Source organism: Chlorocebus sabaeus, chromosome X (assembly GCF_047675955.1).
Source record: "Chlorocebus sabaeus isolate Y175 chromosome X, mChlSab1.0.hap1, whole genome shotgun sequence".
In the NCBI taxonomy this organism is placed as follows: Eukaryota; Metazoa; Chordata; class Mammalia; order Primates; family Cercopithecidae; genus Chlorocebus; species Chlorocebus sabaeus.
The window spans coordinates 81735772-81756924 of record NC_132933.1 but is presented as its reverse complement, the minus strand read 5'-3'; the positions used below and the strand labels follow the sequence as shown (position 1 = coordinate 81756924).

At 51.5% G+C, this 21153-nt stretch overlaps 1 protein-coding gene across 4 annotated transcripts in view; it reads left to right on the top strand.

Annotated features, from left to right (window-relative positions):
- Window positions 1-20122, top strand: part of NLGN3 (neuroligin 3) — a 28349-nt gene extending 8227 nt beyond the window's left edge. For 3 of the 4 annotated variants that reach the window (XM_007992021.3, XM_007992018.3, XM_073013587.1), the window contains 5 exons: window positions 2495-2554; window positions 4235-4384; window positions 13188-13373; window positions 16081-16870; window positions 18180-20122. In XM_007992021.3, the coding sequence (XP_007990212.1) occupies window positions 2495-2554; window positions 4235-4384; window positions 13188-13373; window positions 16081-16870; window positions 18180-19023 (2030 nt within the window). In that variant the 3' untranslated portion in view covers window positions 19024-20122. The remainder of the gene's footprint in view (window positions 1-2494; window positions 2555-4234; window positions 4385-13187; window positions 13374-16080; window positions 16871-18179) is intronic. The other variant, XM_007992022.3, reaches the window with a different exon arrangement.
- Window positions 20123-21153: the final 1031 nt, after the last annotated feature.

Sequence of the window (21153 nt, the reverse complement as noted above, 5' to 3'; positions counted from 1 at the left end):
GAAGAAGCTCTTAGCCTTGTATTAAAACTCAGCTGGTTTGGCCGGGCGCAGTGGCTTATGCCTATAATTCCAGCACTTTGGGAGGCCAAGGTGGGTGGAACTCAAGTGTGAGTTCAGGAATTCGAGACCAGCCTGGCCAATATGGTGAAACCCCATCCCTACTAAAAATACAGGTGCATGGTGGCACGCACCTGTAGTCCCAGCTCCTCGGGAGGCTGGGGCAGGAGAATCGCTTGAACCCAGGAGGTGGAGGTTGCAGTGAGCTGAGGTGGTGCCATTGCACTCCAGTCTGGGCAACAAGGGTGAAACTCCATCTACAAAAAAAAAAAAACAACTCAGCTGGTTTCCCTGAGTCCCATGGGCCAATCAGGAAGTGGGTTCCAGACAGTGCAAGGGAAGGCATTTGGTCATTTCGCTGTTCAATTAGTTCCCTACCCAGGACCTGGTGGCCATTTGGAAGAGTGACAAATCCCACCTCCTGAGGGAGACCCATCCCCAGAGGTCGTTAGGGTTGTGGTGTGCAGAGGTCTGGGGGCTGGCCTGGCTGGGATCCCTCAGCGGCACAGGGTCTGGGAATGGTGGTCGGCAGTCAGGCTGGCCTGGGTAAGAGGCATGGCAGCTAGGAGCTGCTCAGCAAGTGCCAGGCTGGAGGAGCAGAGGCATCTGTGTGAAGGAGGCTGGGACAATGCAGCAACCCAGGGACACTCTCAGAGGGGTTCACAAGGGATGTATCTTCTAAGTCAGGGATGATGGGAAATGAAGGGTTTCCTGGGGAAGACCTGCCCCATCTCCCCAACACCTCACCCCATCAAGTTGGAAGGAATTCGTGTCTGGGGATAAGTGACTCCTTTCCGTTTGGTAGGCTGTCCACAGTGTGAGGGATGATACCCATGTCCCATTAGGTTTCTGAGGACAGCAGTGGCAGGTGTTGAGCTAATGTATTAAGACGGTAGGTGCCACCGGAAGTTCAGGGAGCCAGAGGCAATTTCTCCCCTAGAGCTGTGCTCTTGTCCTAGTTGAAAAGCCATTTTGTAGGATGAGGGCAGTTCCTGTTTTGATGAATGGCTGTAAGGAAATCTAGTCATCAGAGTCCAGACCGGCTGGGAAAGAGGGCTCTTTGCTCCTTCCAGGCTGAGGGTATCTGATGTCATAGATGCAAGAGAGCAAGCCCTGGGGTGGCAGCACAGCCCCCTCTGTTTCCACACACTGACCAGCATCCAGACAGCCGGTCCTCTCCCTCCTTGGCCATCACCAGGATGCACTTCTAGCCTCCTTAGAACAGGAAGGAGAATTTGTGCCAGCTTAGCCCCAGATCCTAAATGTTTCCCTTCTCACCTCTAGTCTCTTCTTTTTTCTCTACCCTCCTTTCCCCTTCTCTCCCCTCCCCTCCATGCCCCACTGCTTTCCTCATCTAATTCTTCCCTCCCCTCCCCTTTCCCCCACCCCAGAAAGGTGGCATGATGCAGTGGAAAGACCATGGGCTTTGGAGTCAAGCAGACCTGGGTGTGAATTGCACCTCTAGCACTTCCTAGCTGTGTGATCTTGAGCAAGTCACTTTACCCCTCTGAACCTCAGTTTCCCCATCAGTGAAACAGGAATAAGGATAGGACCTATCTCATTGGGGTATAAGGATCAAACAATATGGCAGAAGTAGAGTGTCTGGCACATGGTAAATATTCAGTACATGGTTGGAGCTGTGACCATTATTCCTATCTCTTTGTTTCTCTTCTATTTTTTTTCTCTCTCTCACCATCCCTTTCTCCTCTTCCCCTTTCTTCTCTCCCTCTGTCCCTCTCTGGCTCTCTCTACATCTCAGAGCAATGCTTGCTGCTCTCAACACTGGTTCCTGTGGGCAGGAACCCCATTTGCCATTAACCAGAGCAGGGGCTCCAACAAGGAAGACCAGAGGGAAAGCTTCATCTCCCATTTTCTCCTGTGGGGATCAGGGTCAGCTGAGGCCCAGCTTGAACCTGCCCACTGGGCCCCAGGAGCTCAGGCCTGGGGTCCCTGTACACATCTCTGCCCTAAGTACCTCGTATCCACAACCTCCACACTTGCTGGCAATGTCGCCCCTCACCCTTGGTACCTGACCCTGCTCTCCAGCTCAACCTGCCTGTGTACACACGAGCAGCCCCTTCCACCCAGAATGAATCCTTCCCCTGAGTGGGTCTCTGGCTCTGTGCCCTGGCCCACTTGCTGCTACCTCCTTCCTCACTGGAAAGGTAGTTGGTTGAGATGGGCTGTTGGGGACAGGGAGGCGGGGCAGGGCGGTGCAGAGAGGCCAGCACAGCAGGGACCCGCAACACCATCATCCTGGTGAAGGTCTGGGCCTCAGCCCACCCATTCCCTCAGTTCTTGCCATCCCTCCTGCCTGTCCTGGGCCCAGGCCCGGAGCTGGCTTGCTGGGCCACACTGCAGTCATGCTGTTTTTGAATTCTCTCTCTGTTTTGTTCTCTGTTCTGTGCTGTTGTGTCTCCCCGTGTCTGGTCCCCAGGATCCGGCGCTAAGAAACAGGGCGAGGACTTAGCGGATAATGACGGGGATGAAGATGAAGGTATTTGGGGGCTGCAGGGCGCGGCGGCTGGTGCATGGCACAGAGCCCCTCCCCTTCTCGATGGGGAGAAGCCCCGTCTGTCTGTCTGTCTGTCCGTTGGTGTGTTTCTGTTCCTGTACAAGGCCGTTGGGCTGTTCATCTGTCTTTGGCCCTGTTGGCCACTGGGAGTTCCGGGGTGATGGATATGGCTGGCAGGAGCAGGGGACCACAAGCAGAGCCATGGGGAGGACATCCTCCTTGCCTGGGTCTCCCGCCCCTTCCCCATCTTCTGTGGTTCAGAGGCACCTGCCCCTACTGAGCAGCAGGGAGAGTGGAGAGAAAGCAAGACCACTGAGGGTGGGGAGAGGACAAAGGCAACGGAACGGCAAGGAGATTACCTGTGTTTCAGTGAAGAGACCCCTGTGTCTCACAGGGAGCCTGGCTTCTGGGAAAGGGACCCCGCAGGACGGCGAACTGGGGAGTGAGGCAGTGACAACCAAAGGGTCTGGAAAAGCAGCACCAGAACCTCCCCAGCCTTATCCTAGAAAAGAGAGTGATGGTCTCGGGGCCAGGGGCTGCAGTAGGTACAAGGCAAGGCCAGAAAGAGTGGGCTAAAATGCCAGGCTAAGGCCAGGACACCACAGCCATCAATAAATGGCATAAGATCCTTGGGCAATGATCGGACCAGCCTTCCTCCTTGGAGAAACAAGTTCTGTTTGCTCTGCAGCAGAGAGCATCCCTTCCTCCTCCATGCCCTGGCCCCGCCCCTCTGTCCCGAAGGGGCCAGGCAGCTCAGGGGGGCCCAGTGGTGATGGGTAGGGCTGTGCTGGCATGGCAGAGAGTACTGGTCCAGTTCACAGACTGACAGGCTACAGGCAGAGGTGATCAGGCCTGGAGCCTTCTCTTGACTGCCCCAGCCCTGATGCTGTGCTGCCTGGGCTTGGGAGCAGCTGCTTGATGGTCCCTTGTTGAATGGCCTCTGGGGAGGCTCCATCTTCATCTTGGTGCTGACTGGGAGCAGGCTCTGTCATTCTCAGTTCTGCCCCATCCCCAATGCTTCTGGTTAAGTCTGCCCGGGGAGAATGGGGAAATGGGCACATGGCTAAGAAACCATGTCAACAAGGTTCCCCCCACCCTATCTCTGCCATTCACTCCCCTTTCCCCACATCCTTCCTTGTTCTCTCCCTGTGCCACCCCTTATTCCCACACCTCTTGTCTCTGTCTGCACTGGGGGTCCAGCTGCTGCCAATGGCCGTTTTTCCATGTAACTGGTCTAGTCTTGGGGGTTTCAGGGCTCCCCAGCTCCTGCTCTCTAAAGCCATGTCAGGTCCCAGGACTCCTGGGTGCCCAGGGCAGCGACTCACCTGATGTGGCTAAAGGACCAGCCCTTCCTCTTTCTGCTGCCCCCCTCCCCCAGGGCCCAGCCATGGCCCACTGAGGCCTGGCTATATCACATGTCTGGCTGCCTTCAGCTGGGAGACACTTGAATCCAGAGCCTTCAAAAACATCACTGAAGTCCCACTGTCTCAGGCTGATGCTTGAGCTCCAGGTTGAGCAGCCTCACGAGTCCTGCCCTCAGGGATGGCGGTGGTGTCCTGGCACCTGGGATAGCTTTGCTGCCCGCACCCACCCCCCAGGCTGGCGGGGGTTGGGGAGGAAGGGCATCCCACCCAGCCTGTGTCTCACCCCTTCTCCTTGCAGACATCCGGGACAGTGGTGCTAAACCCGTCATGGTCTACATCCATGGAGGCTCTTACATGGAAGGGACAGGCAACATGATTGATGGCAGCGTCCTCGCCAGTTATGGCAATGTCATCGTCATCACCCTCAACTATCGGGTTGGAGTGCTAGGTATGGTTCCCTGTCTGGTGCCTAGAAGGAAGACTGGCTTCTCAAGGAGGGGAGGAAAGAATGCTGGAGAATTTAAAAACAGAGAGCCTTGCTTCTCTAGCTGGTGCTAATAACCACAGTCAAAATGGTGTTATCCTCTGGCCCCTACCCAAATGCTAGGGGCTTCCCCATATCCCCAGGCCCTTTCTTGGAAGGTTTAGATGCCACTGGAAATTCATTCAAACTTCACACCTTCTCTCAGGTCCCAAGCCAGGTCTCTGCTTCCAGACTTTCACTTGGCTGGGTTTTGTAGGATGCTTCAATTTTCCACTGTCCTGTCTTCACCTCTACCCACCCGCCCCATATCCCTAAACACCCCACACATGCACAGATATTCCTTCCAGTCCACTCCATGACCACACACCTATTTACCTTCACGTGTTTACACATCCACCCCGCCATGCACCTGCAGGCAGACGGTGATTTCTCACTCACCCCCACAAAGTACACACACCTAGCCCCACATTCACATCTCCAGGCCCCTCACACAGAAACACATTCTCCCAGCACTCCAGGTAACTCCACTCACATAGTCTCTCCAGAACACATATCCACATACCCACACACCCGCACACCCGCACACGCGCACACTCACACACCCGCACACCCACACACCCGCACGGTCTGTGTACTCCACATCTGCATCCCGCAGATGGCTCTCACCCTCTGCATGTGCACACACATGCTCATGTGCTTCTCCCCGTGTCTCTGTAGCCACATCTACACCCATACCCACGACGCATACACACCCACACCCACACTTTACCCCCGTATTTACAGCCCACACCAAAACCTACACCCTGCACATCCACGTCCACACCCAAACTCCACACATATACACCTTAAACGTATATAAATATTCCTTCCACCCACCCCGCACACATACCTGTACATGCCCGCATCCCCCTGCACACCCCACTTCCACATCCACTTTACACATCCACCTGCTACCACACACACCTGTCCCTATCTCCTCAGAAACACAAACCAACATTCCCCTTCCCTACACACATATACTCTTACCTGTTTGTCCACACTGTCCCACCCTACACATACACAGATACTACACACACACCATATCCACATCTACATACATCCCACATACTGCCCTTATGTCATTCCCCTACACATACACGCCCCCCACACACACACATCGCGCATGCGTGCCTATACATGTGCACACTCTTCCATACACAGCCTGCATATGTACACCCAGCACGCACCCATGCACTTCTCCCCTCACCCCACCCCACAAATGCATACACATCCATGTACATGGGGCAGCACCTGTATCCATACATGCACACACGCCTCTACCCACGCCCAACCGCATCCCCCCAAGTCCCCCCACACTTCCTTACCCTGTATATGCACACATACACACTCCTTGTACTCTGTCTATGCATGTCCCCTGCACGCTCCCACCCATCGCACACATACTCCCATTCATACGCGCTCATTGCCCCAGTGCCTCCTCCTATGCACCTATACACCTCCTCACCCGCGCATTCTCTGCTGTGCACAAGCTTGTGTCAGGCATTTAGGCTGCCCCTGAACCCTGTACCTTCCTTGGTGACCACCCATGCCTATCTATGGTGAAGGTCTTGAGGTAAATGAGTGCCTCAGAGAGGGTGACTAAGCACACAGGGCCCTGCTCATGCTTCCCCAAGCCTCGCATCCATCCCTGTAGTGGCATGAAGAAGCCAACTTCTTCCTGGAGGAAGTTTCAGCGGGAGTATAGGCTCTTGGTCAGGTCTGTAGGCATATAGGTGCTAAACCAGCAGTTAGGCATGGCTTATTCCATGGCTAGTTAGGGGACATGACCGTATTTTATTTCATTTCATTTTTATTTAATTTTTGAGACAGGGTATCACTCTTGCCCAGGCCAGTTTTGAACTCCTGAGCTCAAGTGATCATCCTCCCACCTCAAGGGCCTTATTTTAATTTTTTTTTGAGACGGAGTCTCGCTCTGTCGCCCAGGCTGGAGTGCAGTGGCCGGATCTCAGCTCACTGCAAGCTCCGCCTCCCAGGTTTACACCATTCTCCTGCCTCAGCCTCCCGAGTAGCTGGGACTACAGGCGCCCACCACCTCGCCCGGCTAGTTTTTTGTATTTTTTAGTAGAGACGGGGTTTCACTGTGTTTGCCAGGATGGTTTCGATCTCCTGACCTCGTGATCCACCCATCTCGGCCTCCCAAAGTGCTGGGATTACAGGCTTGAGCCACCGCGCCCGGCTGGCCTTATTTTAATTTGCTTTTTCTCTCTTTTTTTTTTTTTTTTGGAGACAGAGTCTTGCTCTGTTGCCCAGGCTAGAGTTCAATGGCACTATCTTGGCTCACTGCAACCTCCACCTCCTGGGTTCGAGTGATTCTCCTACCTCAGCCTCCTGAGTACCTGGGATTACAGGCACCTACCACCATGCCCGGCTAATTTTTGTATTTTTAGTAGAGACAGGGTTTCACCATGTTGGTCAGGCTGGTCTCAAACTCCTGACCTTAGGTGATCTGCCCGCCTCAGCCTCCCAAAGTGCTGGGATTACAGGCATGAGCCACCACGCCTGGCTTTTAATTTTCTCTTGACTATATTGCTTTGTCAGTTCCAATCCCAGAGGCCCCGGGGCTGCATTTCACTTCTGGGTGCAGTTGTATGCGCAGAATGGCAATCTTCTCTTGGCTTACAATTAATACTATGTGAGATAGGAAGGTACCTTTTTGGGGTTCAAACTGCAGAAATGATATTCCTTGAAAAAAGCAAAGTCTGTGTCCCCTTCATTGGCACCTGGGACACTGAATATGGAGCATGCAGGCCATTCACGCTGGTCTCCCCAGGGTCTGGTAGGCTTGGGATGTTGGGATGTCATGGTTCTGTCCCTGCCCCTCTGTCTTTCTGCATGACCTCAGACACCATGGTGAGGCTCTTGTAAGCTGTTCTGTCCTGTTGAATCTCATGGTACCATGAAGGTGGCTGGAAACCCGCACACTAGGGCTGCACACTTTCTTTTTTAATTAATTAACTAATTAATTAATTAATTTTTTTGAGACAGAGTCTCACTCTGTCACCCAGGCTGGAGTGCAGTGGTGCAATCATGGCTCACTGCAGCCTTGACCTCCCAGGCTCAAGTGATCCTCCCACCTCAGCCTCCTGAGCAATTTGGGATTATGGATTACAGATGTGCACCAACACACCCAGCTAATTTTTGTATTTTTAGTAGAGACAAGGTCTCACTATGTTGACCAGGCTGGTCTGGAACTCCTGACCTCAAGTGATCCACTTGCCTTGGCCTCCCAAAGTGCTGGGATTACAGGCATGAGCCACCACGCCCAGCTGGGCTCCATAGTTTCTAGAGAGGAATGAACGTGCAAATGTAATCACAAACAGATATACAGACACATGTACACGGTAGTTCAAAGCCAAAAGTAATTTTGCTACTTTCTTTTCTTAGAGTGACAGGAAACACTCAACTCAGCTGCTTAAAAAAATATAAACACAATGCTCCATTCTATAAGGTTTACTGGAAAATACAAAGAATATTAAAAATATGCTTCAGAGCAGCTAGGGATGAAGAAAGAGAGCACGGAAAAGAGGGCGAGAGACAGGAGAAAGCAGAGAAGAGAAGAAAAGGAGAGGACGAGAGAGTCAGGGAAAGGAAGCAGAGAGGAGACAGAAGGAGAGACTTAGGACTTGGAGAGAGGCTCGGCATTTCACGTAGGATGTGAACTCTCCACAGTGTCAGTTGGGAACTGCGGGCCGCACAGAAGGCTGTCGCTGGTGAGCATTCCGTATGATATCCTGATTTGCTGATTACTTCAGAGTCCTTCAGCTGCCGTAATCCTTAAGCTTCTACACCAGAAGTTCTTAACCTTTTGGGGGGTCTTGGACCCTTTTGAGATTCTGATGAAAGCTCTGGACTCTCCCCTGGAACGATGCACACATGCACGCGCACACACACACAGACACACACATGCTTAAGAAAACAATTTTACAGGGCCGGGTGCAGTGGCTCATGCCTGTAATCCCAACACTTTGGGAGGATGAGGTGGGTGGATCACCTGAGGTCAGGAGTTCAAGACCAGGCTGGTCAACATGGTGAAACCCTGTCTCTACTAAAAATACAAAAATGAGCTGGGCGTGGTGGCGGGCACCTGTAGTCCCAGCTACTCAAGAGGCTGAGGCAGGAGAATCGCTTGAACCTGGGAGGCGGAAGTTGCAATGAGCCAAGATCATGCCACTGCACTCCAGCCTGGGCAACGGAGTGAGACTCCATCTCAAAAGAAAAAGAAAGAAAGAAAGAAAAAACAATTTTACAGATCCCCCTTAAGTTCATCCATGAAAATCAGGTTAAGAACTCGCACTTGACAGCCCCCTGTCATTTGAATAACCAGAACAGCACATCTGGTGGGCAGGAACATTCTTCTTTGGGCTTAAGCAGTTGATGATCAAATATTACTGAAAACTCAGAAGGAGTCCTATACTGAGATTTGCTCAGAAGTTCCTCACCACTTCCTACATACCCTTCAGTTCCTGTTTTGGAACACAAATATAATCAATAAGCCCATATTGGATCCTGGGTACATATAAGATGTTTTTGTCTCTTGACACCAGATGTAGAACATGGGTTTGTCCCTGATGCTTGGGAATTTTCCTGTGTAGTGGAGCCTTTGTTGTTTTGTTGCCCAAAGCATCCCAGAACAGGTGGCTTGTTTTGGACCCCAGTCACAGGCATTCATTCACTCTCCTTCCCATCAGCTTTCCTGAGCACTGAACTCATCAGGCGGATCACTCTAAGGTGCTTTTCTTTTTTCTTCTCTTTTCTTTTTCTTTCTTTCTTTCTTTTTTTTTTTTTCTTTTTGAGACAGAGTCTCGCTCTGTCACTCAGGCTGGAGTACAATGGCGCAATCTTGGCTCACTGCAACCTCCGCCTTCCGGGTTAAAGCAATTCTCCTGCCTTAGCCTCCCAAGTAGCTGGGATTACAGGCACCTGCCACCACGCCCGGCTAATTTTTGTATTTTTAGTAGAGACGGGGTTTCACCATGTTGGCCAGGCTGGTGTCGAACTCCTGACCTCAGGTGATCTACCTGCCTCGGCCTCCCAAAGTGCTGGGATTATAGGCATGAGCCATCACACCCGGCCTCTAAGGTGCTTTTCTAGATATCTTGGGTGATTCATGCATGTTGAGAATGTCACAGGCTAATCCATGAATCCTCTCCAAGGCAGGGGGTAGCTATTATTTGAGAAGGCCCCACTGGGCTTGAGGCCAACAAAGAAAGGGACTCCAGCAGGATATAGGATGTGGATATCCCTGAGGCTGAGCAAGCAGGAACTTGCCAAGTTTTTACTCCAGGTTCCAGAATTGAATCCTACGTGCTTGCTCAGGTACCCTCCAGGCAAACCGAAAACCCAGTAAACATCAAGTCTTGAGTGACACAAATATCTGGTTTTGTTGCAATCTGCCAGATTCCCCCATCTTCTGTTGACGAGCAGTTTACCATGAACTACAGTATAAACTTGGGCCCAGGGAGACTGGCTCCGATTTATTCTGACAGTTTATGGAGTTGGGTATTTCAGCCTTCATTCTCACACGGTTTCTGTGGATGGCTGAGTTACTGGGAACTAGCAGTGAGTGACCTCTCCCAGAATGCCAGATTTTGTGTGCTTGCGGTTGGTCAGGTTTGCTGTCATCTTCCTGAGCCTGTTGGAGATAGTATTTCTTTTTCTTTCTCTCTCTCTCTCTCTCTTCTTTTTTTTTTTTTTTTTAAGATGGAGATTCATTCTTGTTGCCCAGGCTGGAATGCAATGGCACGATCTCAGCTCACTGCAACCTCCGCCTCCCAGGTTCAAGCGATTCTCCTACCTCAGCCTCCCTAGTAGCTGGGATTACAGGCATGTGCCACAGGCGTGCCTGGCTAATTTTGTATTTTTAGTAGAGACGGGGTTTCTCCATGTTGGTCACGCTGGTCTCGAACTCCCGACCTCAGGTGATCCGCCGGCCTCGGTCTCCCAAAGTGCTGGGATTACAGGCATGAGCCATCGCGCCTGGCCTGGAGATGGTATTTCAAGTAGGACTCTTCGTGGAGTAGGGATCATTGACATGGCATCATCCACATGCTTCAGGGCCCCTTATCCAGAGGCTCATAGGATCTGAGGGAGCAGAGAGTGATGGTCAAAGCCTCTATCCAATCACCTGAGGTCAGGAGTTCATGACCAACCTGGCCAACATGGCGAAACCCCATCTCTACTAAAAATACAAAAATTAGCCAGGTGTGGTGGCGTGCACCTGTAATCCCAGTTACTTGTGAGGCTCAGACAGGAGAATCACTTGAACCTGGGAGGCGGAGGTTGCAGTGAGCCAAGATCGTGCCATTGCACTCCAGCCTGGGCGACAAGAGTGAAACTCCTAAAAAAATTAAAAAAAAAAAAAAAAAAAAATCCTCCATCCAGCCCTTTCAGGCCTTTGTTCCTAACCCAGGAAATTGATAGATGTTGGAGAAGTCTGCTCTACTACATCCAAATGCAGGCTTTGCCTGCTGATCAGGGCAGACATATTTGACACATTTCAGTAAATGATGCCTTGGAAAAGGCTGAAGCCAAGACCACTATTGCCTAAATGAAAGAAAAGGAAAGGAGAATACAGGGGAAGGAGAGGGGAGGGAGGGTGGACTGAAAGAAGGACAGTGATTTCTGCCAGAGGGTCCCAAGGCTTGGGCAGCTGGGTTGGATCATGGTCAACAGAGTTGGGGTTTTGAGGGATTTTTTTGTTTGTTTGCTTTTTTAGAGATGGAGTCTCATTCTGTCCCCCAAGCTGGAGTGCAGTGGGGTAATAACAGCTCACTGCAGCCTTGACACCTAGGCTCAAATCATCCTCCAGCCCCAGCCTCCTGAGTGGCTGGGACCACAGGCATGCACCACCACAACTGGCTAATTTATTTTGTTTTAAAAATAAAAGGAGACAGGGTCTTGCTACATTGGTCAGGTTGGTCTCAAATTTCTGACCTCAAGTGATCCTCCCACCTCAGCCTCCTAAAGTGCTGGGATTACAGGCGTGAGCCACTGTGCCCGGCCAAGTTTTTAAGACTCAAAGGAGCAGTTTCAATTTCTGAATGGGCCACACAAAGGAAAAGCTGGTTTCCTTGTCTGGAAGAGCAAGGGTTCCTTTGTTCATCCTCATGCAGGCTTTCTCTAATTCATTCTCATTTCCTCCTCTGGAACCTGGGGCTAAAGAGGACTTGTGACTAGGGCCCGGGAGAAATAACTAAGTACTTTACATACTTAATTGTACCAGAGGTAAATTAATAACACACTTGAAGAGGATGAGATGAGCTCTTTTGCAGAAGCTAGGTACAGAAGGACTTGAGAAAGACAGTGGTGAGGTCTTGTGACTGCTTGAGTCTATTTGAATTCAGCCTCTGCCTATGGACTGCAAGGACCACCAGAGAACTCCCCATGAGCTCTGGGAGCCTTCTCCAACATGGCCTCTCACAAAGTTGATTCCAGGTGCTGTGAATGAGCTTTTAACTGGGGAGTAAAAATACTGATCCAAGTGTGGGTTTCCAATGTGTAGGAGCTCCACAATTATCCACCTCCAAAGACTTCTTCCAAAAGCCTATGGCAGGAGAAGACAGAGCCTTCCAACGGACCCAAGGATTCAGGGAAGAGAGATGAAATAAGGCCGCAGGATCAGTCTAAAATGGAAGCAGAGTAGGGGGGAATATAGGACATCTCTGTGGGATAGCCAGCAGGTGGGCAGGAAGGTAGTCTCCATGGCAACAAGTCTCCACAGCAGCAAATCCCAGCAGGTGGGTGGGAAGGTAGTCTCCATGGTGACATGTCTCCTCAGCAGCAAATTCCAGTGGGGGGGCGGGAAGACCTGTTTCTGTGGTAACGCACTGCACTACTTCCCTATTTCTCCACCAGATGAAAAAGATGGTCTGATCCAGTGGTTTCTCAACTTTAGCAGGTGTCAGCATCACCTGGAGAGCTTGTTGACACAGATTGCTGGGCCTCACCCCCAGAGTTTCTGATTCGTTAGGCCTCCAAGGGAGGGAAATGAGGACCTGCCCTGAAAATGAGGGGAAGGGGGCCATCGAGGCCCCAGAAAGAAGTGGAGAGGGACTGATTTGAACAGGAAGGGCAAGGAGAGTTTAGGGATTGTTGCCTCTTGGGATCATCTACACTTCCTTTGGAGAGAGAAGAACGGGCAAAGAGGAGTAACTATAGAGCTACAATGTGCTGAGCATGTTCTAGATGATTATATTCGTTTTCTCCTTGTTACAACCCTGTGAGGTATTTGTATCCCCATTTTACAGAAGAGGACACTATGGCTCAGAGATTTTAAACTAAGTGCCCAAGGCTACATGGCTGAGATGTGATAGAGCCAGGATTCAAATCAAGGACTGTCTGACTCCAGGGTTTCCATTCTATCTTGCCAGATGTTAGGGTAAGGTCCTCAATAGTAGCTCAGAATGCTGAGTTCTAGACATTTGCGGTTTCTGCAGTTTGTCTCCTACCTGGAGGCATCCACTTCAAATGGTCTGCAGACCCCTCCTTCCAAGCTGGATAACAGGTGGGAGGCAGGGAGCCGACCCCTCCTCTGTTGACGATGCTGGACATTGCAGAAAGGAGCACTGGTTTAAGTTAGCTAGGTGGGAAGAACTACACTGCGTGCTCATTCTCTATCCCCACCTCCCCTGTTGACCCTGCCTGCCGTCATCACCCAAATCCTCCATCCCTCTGCCTTCATTGTCCTCATGCCCTTTGTCGAATCCAGGTTTCCTGAGTACTGGAGATCAGGCTGCCAAGGGCAACTATGGGCTCCTTGACCAGATCCAGGCCCTCCGCTGGGTGAGCGAGAATATTGCCTTCTTCGGGGGAGACCCCCGCCGGATCACCGTCTTTGGCTCGGGCATTGGTGCATCCTGCGTCAGCCTCCTCACGTTGTCACATCACTCAGAGGGTGAGTAACTCATGGGGCAAAACATGAACTAGCCAAGTGCTGGCTGCCCAGCGTGCTCCATCCATGCCCCAGGGCATCCAAGGGAATCGGCCAGCTCTCTTCTACCAGCTTGGTATCCCTTTGGCAAGAAGTGGAAGAGAAATGTTCCTCTGGGAGAAGTACTTCTCCCAAAGCTGGAGAGGGAAGGAAGAGAATCCCATTTATGTCCCGGGAAAGCAAGATTCTCCTTCTGATGTGGGAGTCTTATCTGGGGGAGTGGGAATAGAACAACTGCCCCCTCAGAGGACAATAGTTTGACAGGGGTTGGGGGAGATCTTTCAGTACGGGAAGGACATGTTACTTCACAGTAGAGATATAGGGTGGAAATTGGTTTCTAGGTCTAGGAAACACCTGTTCTCTGCCTTTCTCTCTGAAGAACAAGTCTGTACAAGAGGGGAAACGTCCTAGAGGGGAAAGTGGATCTGAAATGAGAGTCCCTAACCCGTGAGGTGGGCTCCTTCCATAGGACGATGGTCTATTATCGGACTCCAGACCTCTTCCCGGACTGTGCAAGCTGCCGGGGAGATTTTCATTTTTGGCCTCCCTCCTTGTGGTGGGTCCCTTTGCCAGTGACCCTTCCAAGAGAGCAGAATAGGTCCTTTTTGCTCGGCAGGAAATGTTTTTTCCACCTCTGGACTACAGGGAACATTCTATCTCTAAGAGGCAAAGCTGAGCTTCTCAAGAAGGAAAGATCTTCCTGAAATAGGTGCCCTTTTCTGAAGTAAGGAAATCTGTGAGCGAGGATGCTTTCTTTCTTTTTTAATTGAACACTAACCCCCTGAGTTAGGGACATTCTCACAGGAAGACCTTCTGTCTCTCGGAAGAAGTTGTCTCTCTGAGAGAGAAGCAGCACCTTCTTTGACCTAGAAATTCTGTCTTTGCCCCTCCAGGGACTACCCTGGTGAGGGAGGACTCAGGTGGGATCTGCATCTCTAAAGAGAGAGACTGTGTTCCTAGGTGACCATAGTGGGAAGAGGAATCTCCCCTTTTTCCCCAAAGGAGGGTGAAATGACAGGCTGCAAGGGTGCCTTGGTCTGAAAAAACGTTCTGTGCCTCCTCCGACTGGGGACTCCTCCCCCAGGAGAAGAAAGCCTTTCCTGGAGTGGTGCTATGCTTTGTCTCACAGGGGGCCTGTGTCTCTGAAGGTTTGACTTTTTTTTTTTTTTTTTTTTTTGGAGACAAGATCTCGCTTTGTCCCCCAGGCTCTGTCTCCCAGTGCAGTGGTGCGATCACAGCTCACTGCAACCTCCGCCTCCCAGGCTCAAGTAATCCTCTTGCCTCAGCCTCCAGAGTAGCTGGGGACTACAGGTGCATGCCACCATTGCCCGGCTAATTTTGGGGAGAATTTTTTTTTGTAGAGACAGGTTTTTGCCATGTTGCCCAGGCTGGTCTCGAACTCCTGAGCTCAGGCGATCCGCCTACCTCGGCCTCCCAAAGTGCTGAGATTAACAGGCGTGAGCCACTGTGCCTGGCCAAGGTTTGACTTCTTTAAAGACCTGTTCTCTCTGTTTTTCTGTAATTGATGCATGGAGAATAATTTTTGGGAAAATGAGGCTGTCTTTTAAGTAGTAATCTATCATTTCTTTCCCTCTCTTTCCACTCATGCAAACTGGCTTTCTCTTAAAGGAATGAAATTGTGTGCCTAAGGGGAAAATTCTCCCTTGGGAATGTTGGGGCCAGGGAGGGAATGATATCCTTTTTTTTTTTTTTGTTCCTAGAGGGGGAAAATTATCTTCTTTTTGAGTTTGGGGGACTGGTTCCCTCTCTGCTGGGGGAAAATCTGAATTTGAAGTATCAGTAGCTTCAGATAAAAGGAAAGTCTCTGCCAGGTGCGGTGGCTCATGCCTGTAACCCCAGCACTTTGGGAGGCCAAGACAGGCGGATCACCTGAAGTCAGGAGTTCAAGACCAGCCTGACCAACATGGTGAAACCCTGTCTCTACTAAAAGTACAAAATTAGCCTGGCGTGGTGGCGCATGCCTGTAGTCCCAGCTACTCGGGAGGCTGAGGCAAGAGAAATGCTTGAACCTTGGAGGCAGAGGTTGCATTGAGCCAAGACCCCGCCATTGCACTCCAGCCTGGTCAACAAGAGTGAAACTCCATCTCTAAAAAAAAAAAAAAAAAAAAAAAGCAAAGTCTCAGTGGAGACCACAGACGGGGAGCACAGGTTCCCTGGAGACTTTCAGACCCCAAGGCCTTTGCCCTTGGGCTCCTTCCCCAAACCCTCAGAATGTGGGGCTCTTGCCTGCCTGCATTTCTCATCTCTCATGAAAAAGACTCCTTTGTGGTGCAAGTGCCAGCTCCCTGGTGGTGCGCTGGCACAGAGCTGGGCCCAGCTGGGCAGGAAGCAAGAGGGGAAGACAAGGAGAGATAAAGAGAGGCGGCATAAGGGGGCTGACGTCTGGGATCCAAGGGGTTAATTCTTCCTGACATTGCCTTAACCCCTAAGTTACCAGTCATTGCACCAGGACAGGGAAGGGATGGAGGAAGCTGTCAAGGAAGGGGTTCAGCAACCCCTCCTTTGGCCCTACATCATCCCCTGCCAAAAGAGTTGTTCCCCCTTCCTAGCCCATTTAAACCATGGGGCAGCCTCAGTGACAAAGGAATGAGGGGATTTATGGCTATGTATGACACGACAGATCTGACCTAGTGCTACCTGTCTTCTGTAGGACTTTTCCAGAGAGCCATCATCCAAAGTGGCTCTGCTCTGTCCAGCTGGGCTGTGAACTACCAACCAGTGAAGTACACCAGCCTGCTGGCAGACAAAGTGGGATGCAATGTGCTGGACACCGTGGATATGGTGGACTGTCTTCGGCAAAAGAGTGCCAAGGAGCTGGTAGAGCAGGACATCCAGCCAGCCCGCTATCACGTGGCCTTTGGCCCTGTGATTGATGGTGATGTCATTCCTGATGACCCTGAGATCCTCATGGAGCAGGGCGAGTTCCTCAACTATGACATCATGCTAGGTGTCAATCAGGGCGAGGGTCTCAAGTTTGTGGAAGGGGTGGTGGACCCTGAGGATGGTGTCTCTGGCACTGACTTTGACTATTCTGTCTCCAATTTTGTGGACAATCTGTATGGCTATCCTGAGGGTAAGGACACCCTGCGAGAGACCATCAAGTTCATGTATACAGACTGGGCAGACCGTGACAACCCTGAGACCCGCCGTAAAACACTGGTGGCACTCTTCACTGACCACCAGTGGGTAGAGCCCTCAGTGGTGACAGCCGATCTGCACGCCCGCTACGGCTCACCTACCTACTTCTACGCCTTCTATCATCACTGCCAGAGCCTCATGAAGCCTGCTTGGTCAGATGCAGCTCATGGGGATGAAGTACCCTATGTTTTTGGGGTTCCTATGGTAGGCCCCACTGACCTTTTCCCCTGCAACTTCTCCAAGAATGATGTTATGCTCAGTGCTGTCGTCATGACCTATTGGACCAACTTTGCCAAGACTGGGTAAGGAGAAAATAGGGTTTTTTTCTTCTTTGAGACCCCAGCATGCCCTCCCCTCCGCTCCTCTAGCTAAATCTCTTCCATCATATCCCTTCCTAAGATGTTCCCAAAATCTTGCTTGGTACCCCTTCACTCATCTTCCTACCTCCCCTTCCTGAGTCTTTCATGCCATTTTTCCTTCCTTCAAAAATGTTGTTGAGGCTCAGAACTCAGTTAGCATCGGGACTAGGAAGGAATGAGAGTTACTGGAAGAACTATGAGATTGAGCCAGGCCCAGTGGCTCACGGCTGTAATCCCAGCACTTTGGGAGGCCAAGGCAGGCAGATCACTTGAGCCCAGGAGTTCAAGACCAGCCACGGCAACACAGAAAGACCCTGTCTCTAAAAGGAAAAGCATTAGCTGGGCATGGTAGTGTGCACCTGTAGTCCCAGGTACTTGGGAGGCTGAGGTGGGAGGATCGCTTGAGCCCCAGAGGTTGTGGCTACACTGAGCTGTGATCATGCCACTGTACTCTAGCCTGGGTGACAGAGCGAGACCTAATCTCAAACACACACACACATACACACACACACACACAAACACACAAACTACGGGATTCAAGGTTTGCTGGTCAGAGGTCACGCGAAATAGGAACGCAGTACTTCAGAAAGAGCCTTCAGGGCCAGGCGCAGAGGCTCACACCTATAATCCCAGAAGTTTGGGAGGGTGAGGCAGGCGGATTGCCTGAGCTCAGGAGTTCGAGACTAGCCTGGCCAACATGGCGAAACCCTGTCTCTACTATAATACAAAAAATTTGCCAGGTGTGGTGGCAGGCGCCTGTAATCCTGGCTACTTAGGCAAGAGCATTGCTTGAACCCAGGAGGCAGAGGTTGCAGTGAGCCAAGGTTGCACCACTGCACTCCAGCCTGGGTGACTCTGTCTCAAAAAAAAAAAAAAAAAAAAAAAAAAGAAAAGAAAGAAAGAGACTTCAGGTTCAGCAATTTCTGCTTGCTTAATGAAAGAAAGAAAGAGCCTTTATTAGGGGGCTCCTGGCAAAACTGGGCAGCTGAAAAGATTGATAAATGCTTAGTAGCATGTGCAAAGAAAAAGCATCTATAGCCTTAATATTAAAGGATGAGTGCCGGGAAGGAGGAGATAGGAGTTCAGGCTCTGGGGAAGAAGCAGGTGTGGGCAGAGCAGGGGGACCCTGAAAAAGATGGAAACGGTGGGAAGTTCTGAACTGGGAAAGAGGTTTGGCTGTCACAGGAAAAATGCTGGGCCTTTTCCTCAACCAGATAGAGTGGTGACCCCAGATTTCCATGTGGTATTTCAGGGATCCCAACAAGCCGGTCCCCCAGGACACCAAGTTCATTCACACCAAGGCCAACCGCTTTGAGGAAGTGGCCTGGTCCAAATACAATCCCCGAGACCAGCTCTACCTTCACATCGGGCTGAAACCAAGGGTCCGAGATCATTACCGGGCCACTAAAGTGGCCTTTTGGAAACATCTGGTGCCCCACCTATACAACCTGCATGACATGTTCCACTACACGTCCACCACCACCAAAGTGCCGCCTCCGGATACCACCCACAGCTCCCACATCACCCGCAGGCCCAATGGCAAGACCTGGAGCACCAAGCGGCCAGCCATCTCACCTGCCTACAGCAACGAGAATGCCCAGGGGTCCTGGAACGGGGACCAGGATGCAGGGCCACTCCTGGTGGAGAACCCTCGTGACTACTCCACTGAATTAAGTGTCACCATCGCCGTGGGGGCCTCCCTCCTGTTCCTTAACGTTCTGGCCTTCGCTGCCCTCTACTACCGTAAGGACAAACGGCGCCAGGAACCCCTGCGGCAGCCTAGCCCTCAGCGGGGAGCCGGGGCCCCGGAATTGGGAGCTGCTCCAGAGGAGGAGCTGGCAGCGTTACAACTGGGCCCCACCCACCACGAGTGTGAGGCCGGTCCCCCCCATGACACGCTGCGCCTCACTGCGTTGCCCGACTACACCCTGACCCTGCGGCGCTCCCCAGATGACATCCCACTCATGACCCCCAACACCATCACTATGATCCCCAACTCCCTGGTAGGGCTGCAGACATTGCACCCCTATAACACCTTTGCTGCAGGGTTCAACAGTACCGGGCTACCCCATTCACACTCCACTACCCGGGTATAGCTCCAGCTCAGAGCACAGCCAATGTCCCAGCTCCCTCCCTCCCAGATCCAGGAACACATGCACACACACACACACACACGCAGACACACGCACACACATATATGTATACGCACGCACCCACACCCTACAGCAGACCCACCCGCACAAACATAGACAGATGTGGACATGCACCCGCATGTACAAAAACACAAATACAGAAGTAAACCTGAACAAACCCTTTAAATGGGGACGCAGATGAGTCCTTGGGAAACCGAGGATCCATGAAACAGCAGCTGAAGCCAGCTCCCTGAGCCTGACCACAGACACTCCTGGGGGGCCTGAAAGCAACAGCTGGACACCCCCTTGGTGCTCGCCTTCGGCCTCTCTTGGAACTGCACCACCGACCAACTCCAGACTTGGGAGCTTTAAAGAGCAGAATAGCTCTTCCTCCCCAGGACTTGGTCTCTTTTCTGGGTCTTGTTTTGTTGATTTTTCTTTTTTAATTTTGGAACAAATGCTTTTCCAACCCGTGAGTGCTAAGAGGCTCTGGAAGGGTGGGCTCCAGGCCCGAAGGTCTCTCTGGCTCTAGGACCCCCAGTGCTCACACAATCAGACCAAGGAACAGGACCCCCAGGAAGGAAACAGATTCAAGCAAGACCATGGGGTGGAAGGAGAAAGGGGCTAGCGCTGGATGGGGCTGGAGGGCCGTCGGGGAGAGATCTCCAACGCTCTCTGTGTCCATGTGGAGGGCTGCAGAGCCTTCAGGGTGACCTGCTTCCCCAGAAGCCAACAGCGTTGGCCTGGCCAGACCAGGGGACCTTAGATTTGGGGAACAAGGTACTACGGAAGCCACATCACTATTGGGCCCCCGGGTCTGATCTGGGTTTTGCCTCTGCCCTTGGGGAAATGCTATCAGAAATTCACCCCATTTTCTTTACGGTCTCTTTTGTGTCTGTCATTTCTCTTTCAAAAAGGCGGTGTTTTTGTTGTTGTTGGCTTTTTTTTTTTTTTAAAGAAAAGTTCTTAAAACACTAACGGAAACCCATGGAGTTTGTCCTTTGTAAAAATTTTAAACACAGTGTCTTGATATAAAAATAAAAAATCCAGTTAGCACTCCCAACCTGCCTCCCTTGCACAGGCCTTGCCCCAACAGACCTCTGAACAGGGTGCCCCTGTGGGCTGGGAATCAGGCAGTCTCCCCCTGCCTCCTGTATCTCTAAGCTGATATGAGTCTGGGCTGCACTGTGCGGGGTTGGGCGGGGGTTGGCGGCCCCTGCGTGAAGGCCTCTCCAATCTTAATCAGGTTGCTCTTCCCATCCCCCTGCCCCCAGCGCGCTGGGTTCCTGCGGCTGAAGCCTCCTCTCAGCACTTCAGGCCTCCTAATGAAATGGCAAAAATACTTCCTTCCTCCTCTGCCATCGCTGCGGCCTCCTCCTCCTTTTTCTTCTCCTCCTCCTCCTCTGCTGCAACCACCCTGCCCTCACCTTGGACTGGGGGCTGGGAGGAGGTTTGACCTCTAACATGCTGAAATTCTTTCTCCTATCTGAATCCAGTGCAGCGTCAGACGTGGACTCCCTGGCCTTGAATGACTGACAGAGCAGGGGCCCTCTCCTTCCCCAGGAATACTTGTTTGCTGCTCTGTGAATTAGAACTGGAGAAGTCCTTGGGGCCCTGGGAGCGATTTTTCTACAGGATTGTGATCAGTGACTCCCTGTCAACCCTGGGGCATGGATTCAGTGGGGCCCCACAGGGTTAGCATTATGGGATTTCATATTATTCTCAGTGACTTGAAAGACAACTGGGAGTGTGCTCGGCAAGTATGATAGTTGGGTGGGGTTGCTGATACCTCAGAAAGCAGGAATAGAATTCTTCAAATGACCCTGACAAAATGAGGGAGATGAACCATCACAAGCAGGACCATGTTCAGAGAGGACGAACACAGGGAGTGTGCACAAAGACCAAAACCCAGAACTAATACACTGATATGGTACACTGGACAAGGGAGATGGGCAGTGATTGACTTGACACAAGTATAGTTAAAAAGAAGAACTGGGGAGATGGTGTCAGGGTACATCACAAGTGAGTCCATGATATAAAACTGGTTTTCTCCCTCCTTTCCTCCCACCCTTCTTTCCTTTCTTTTTTCTAATG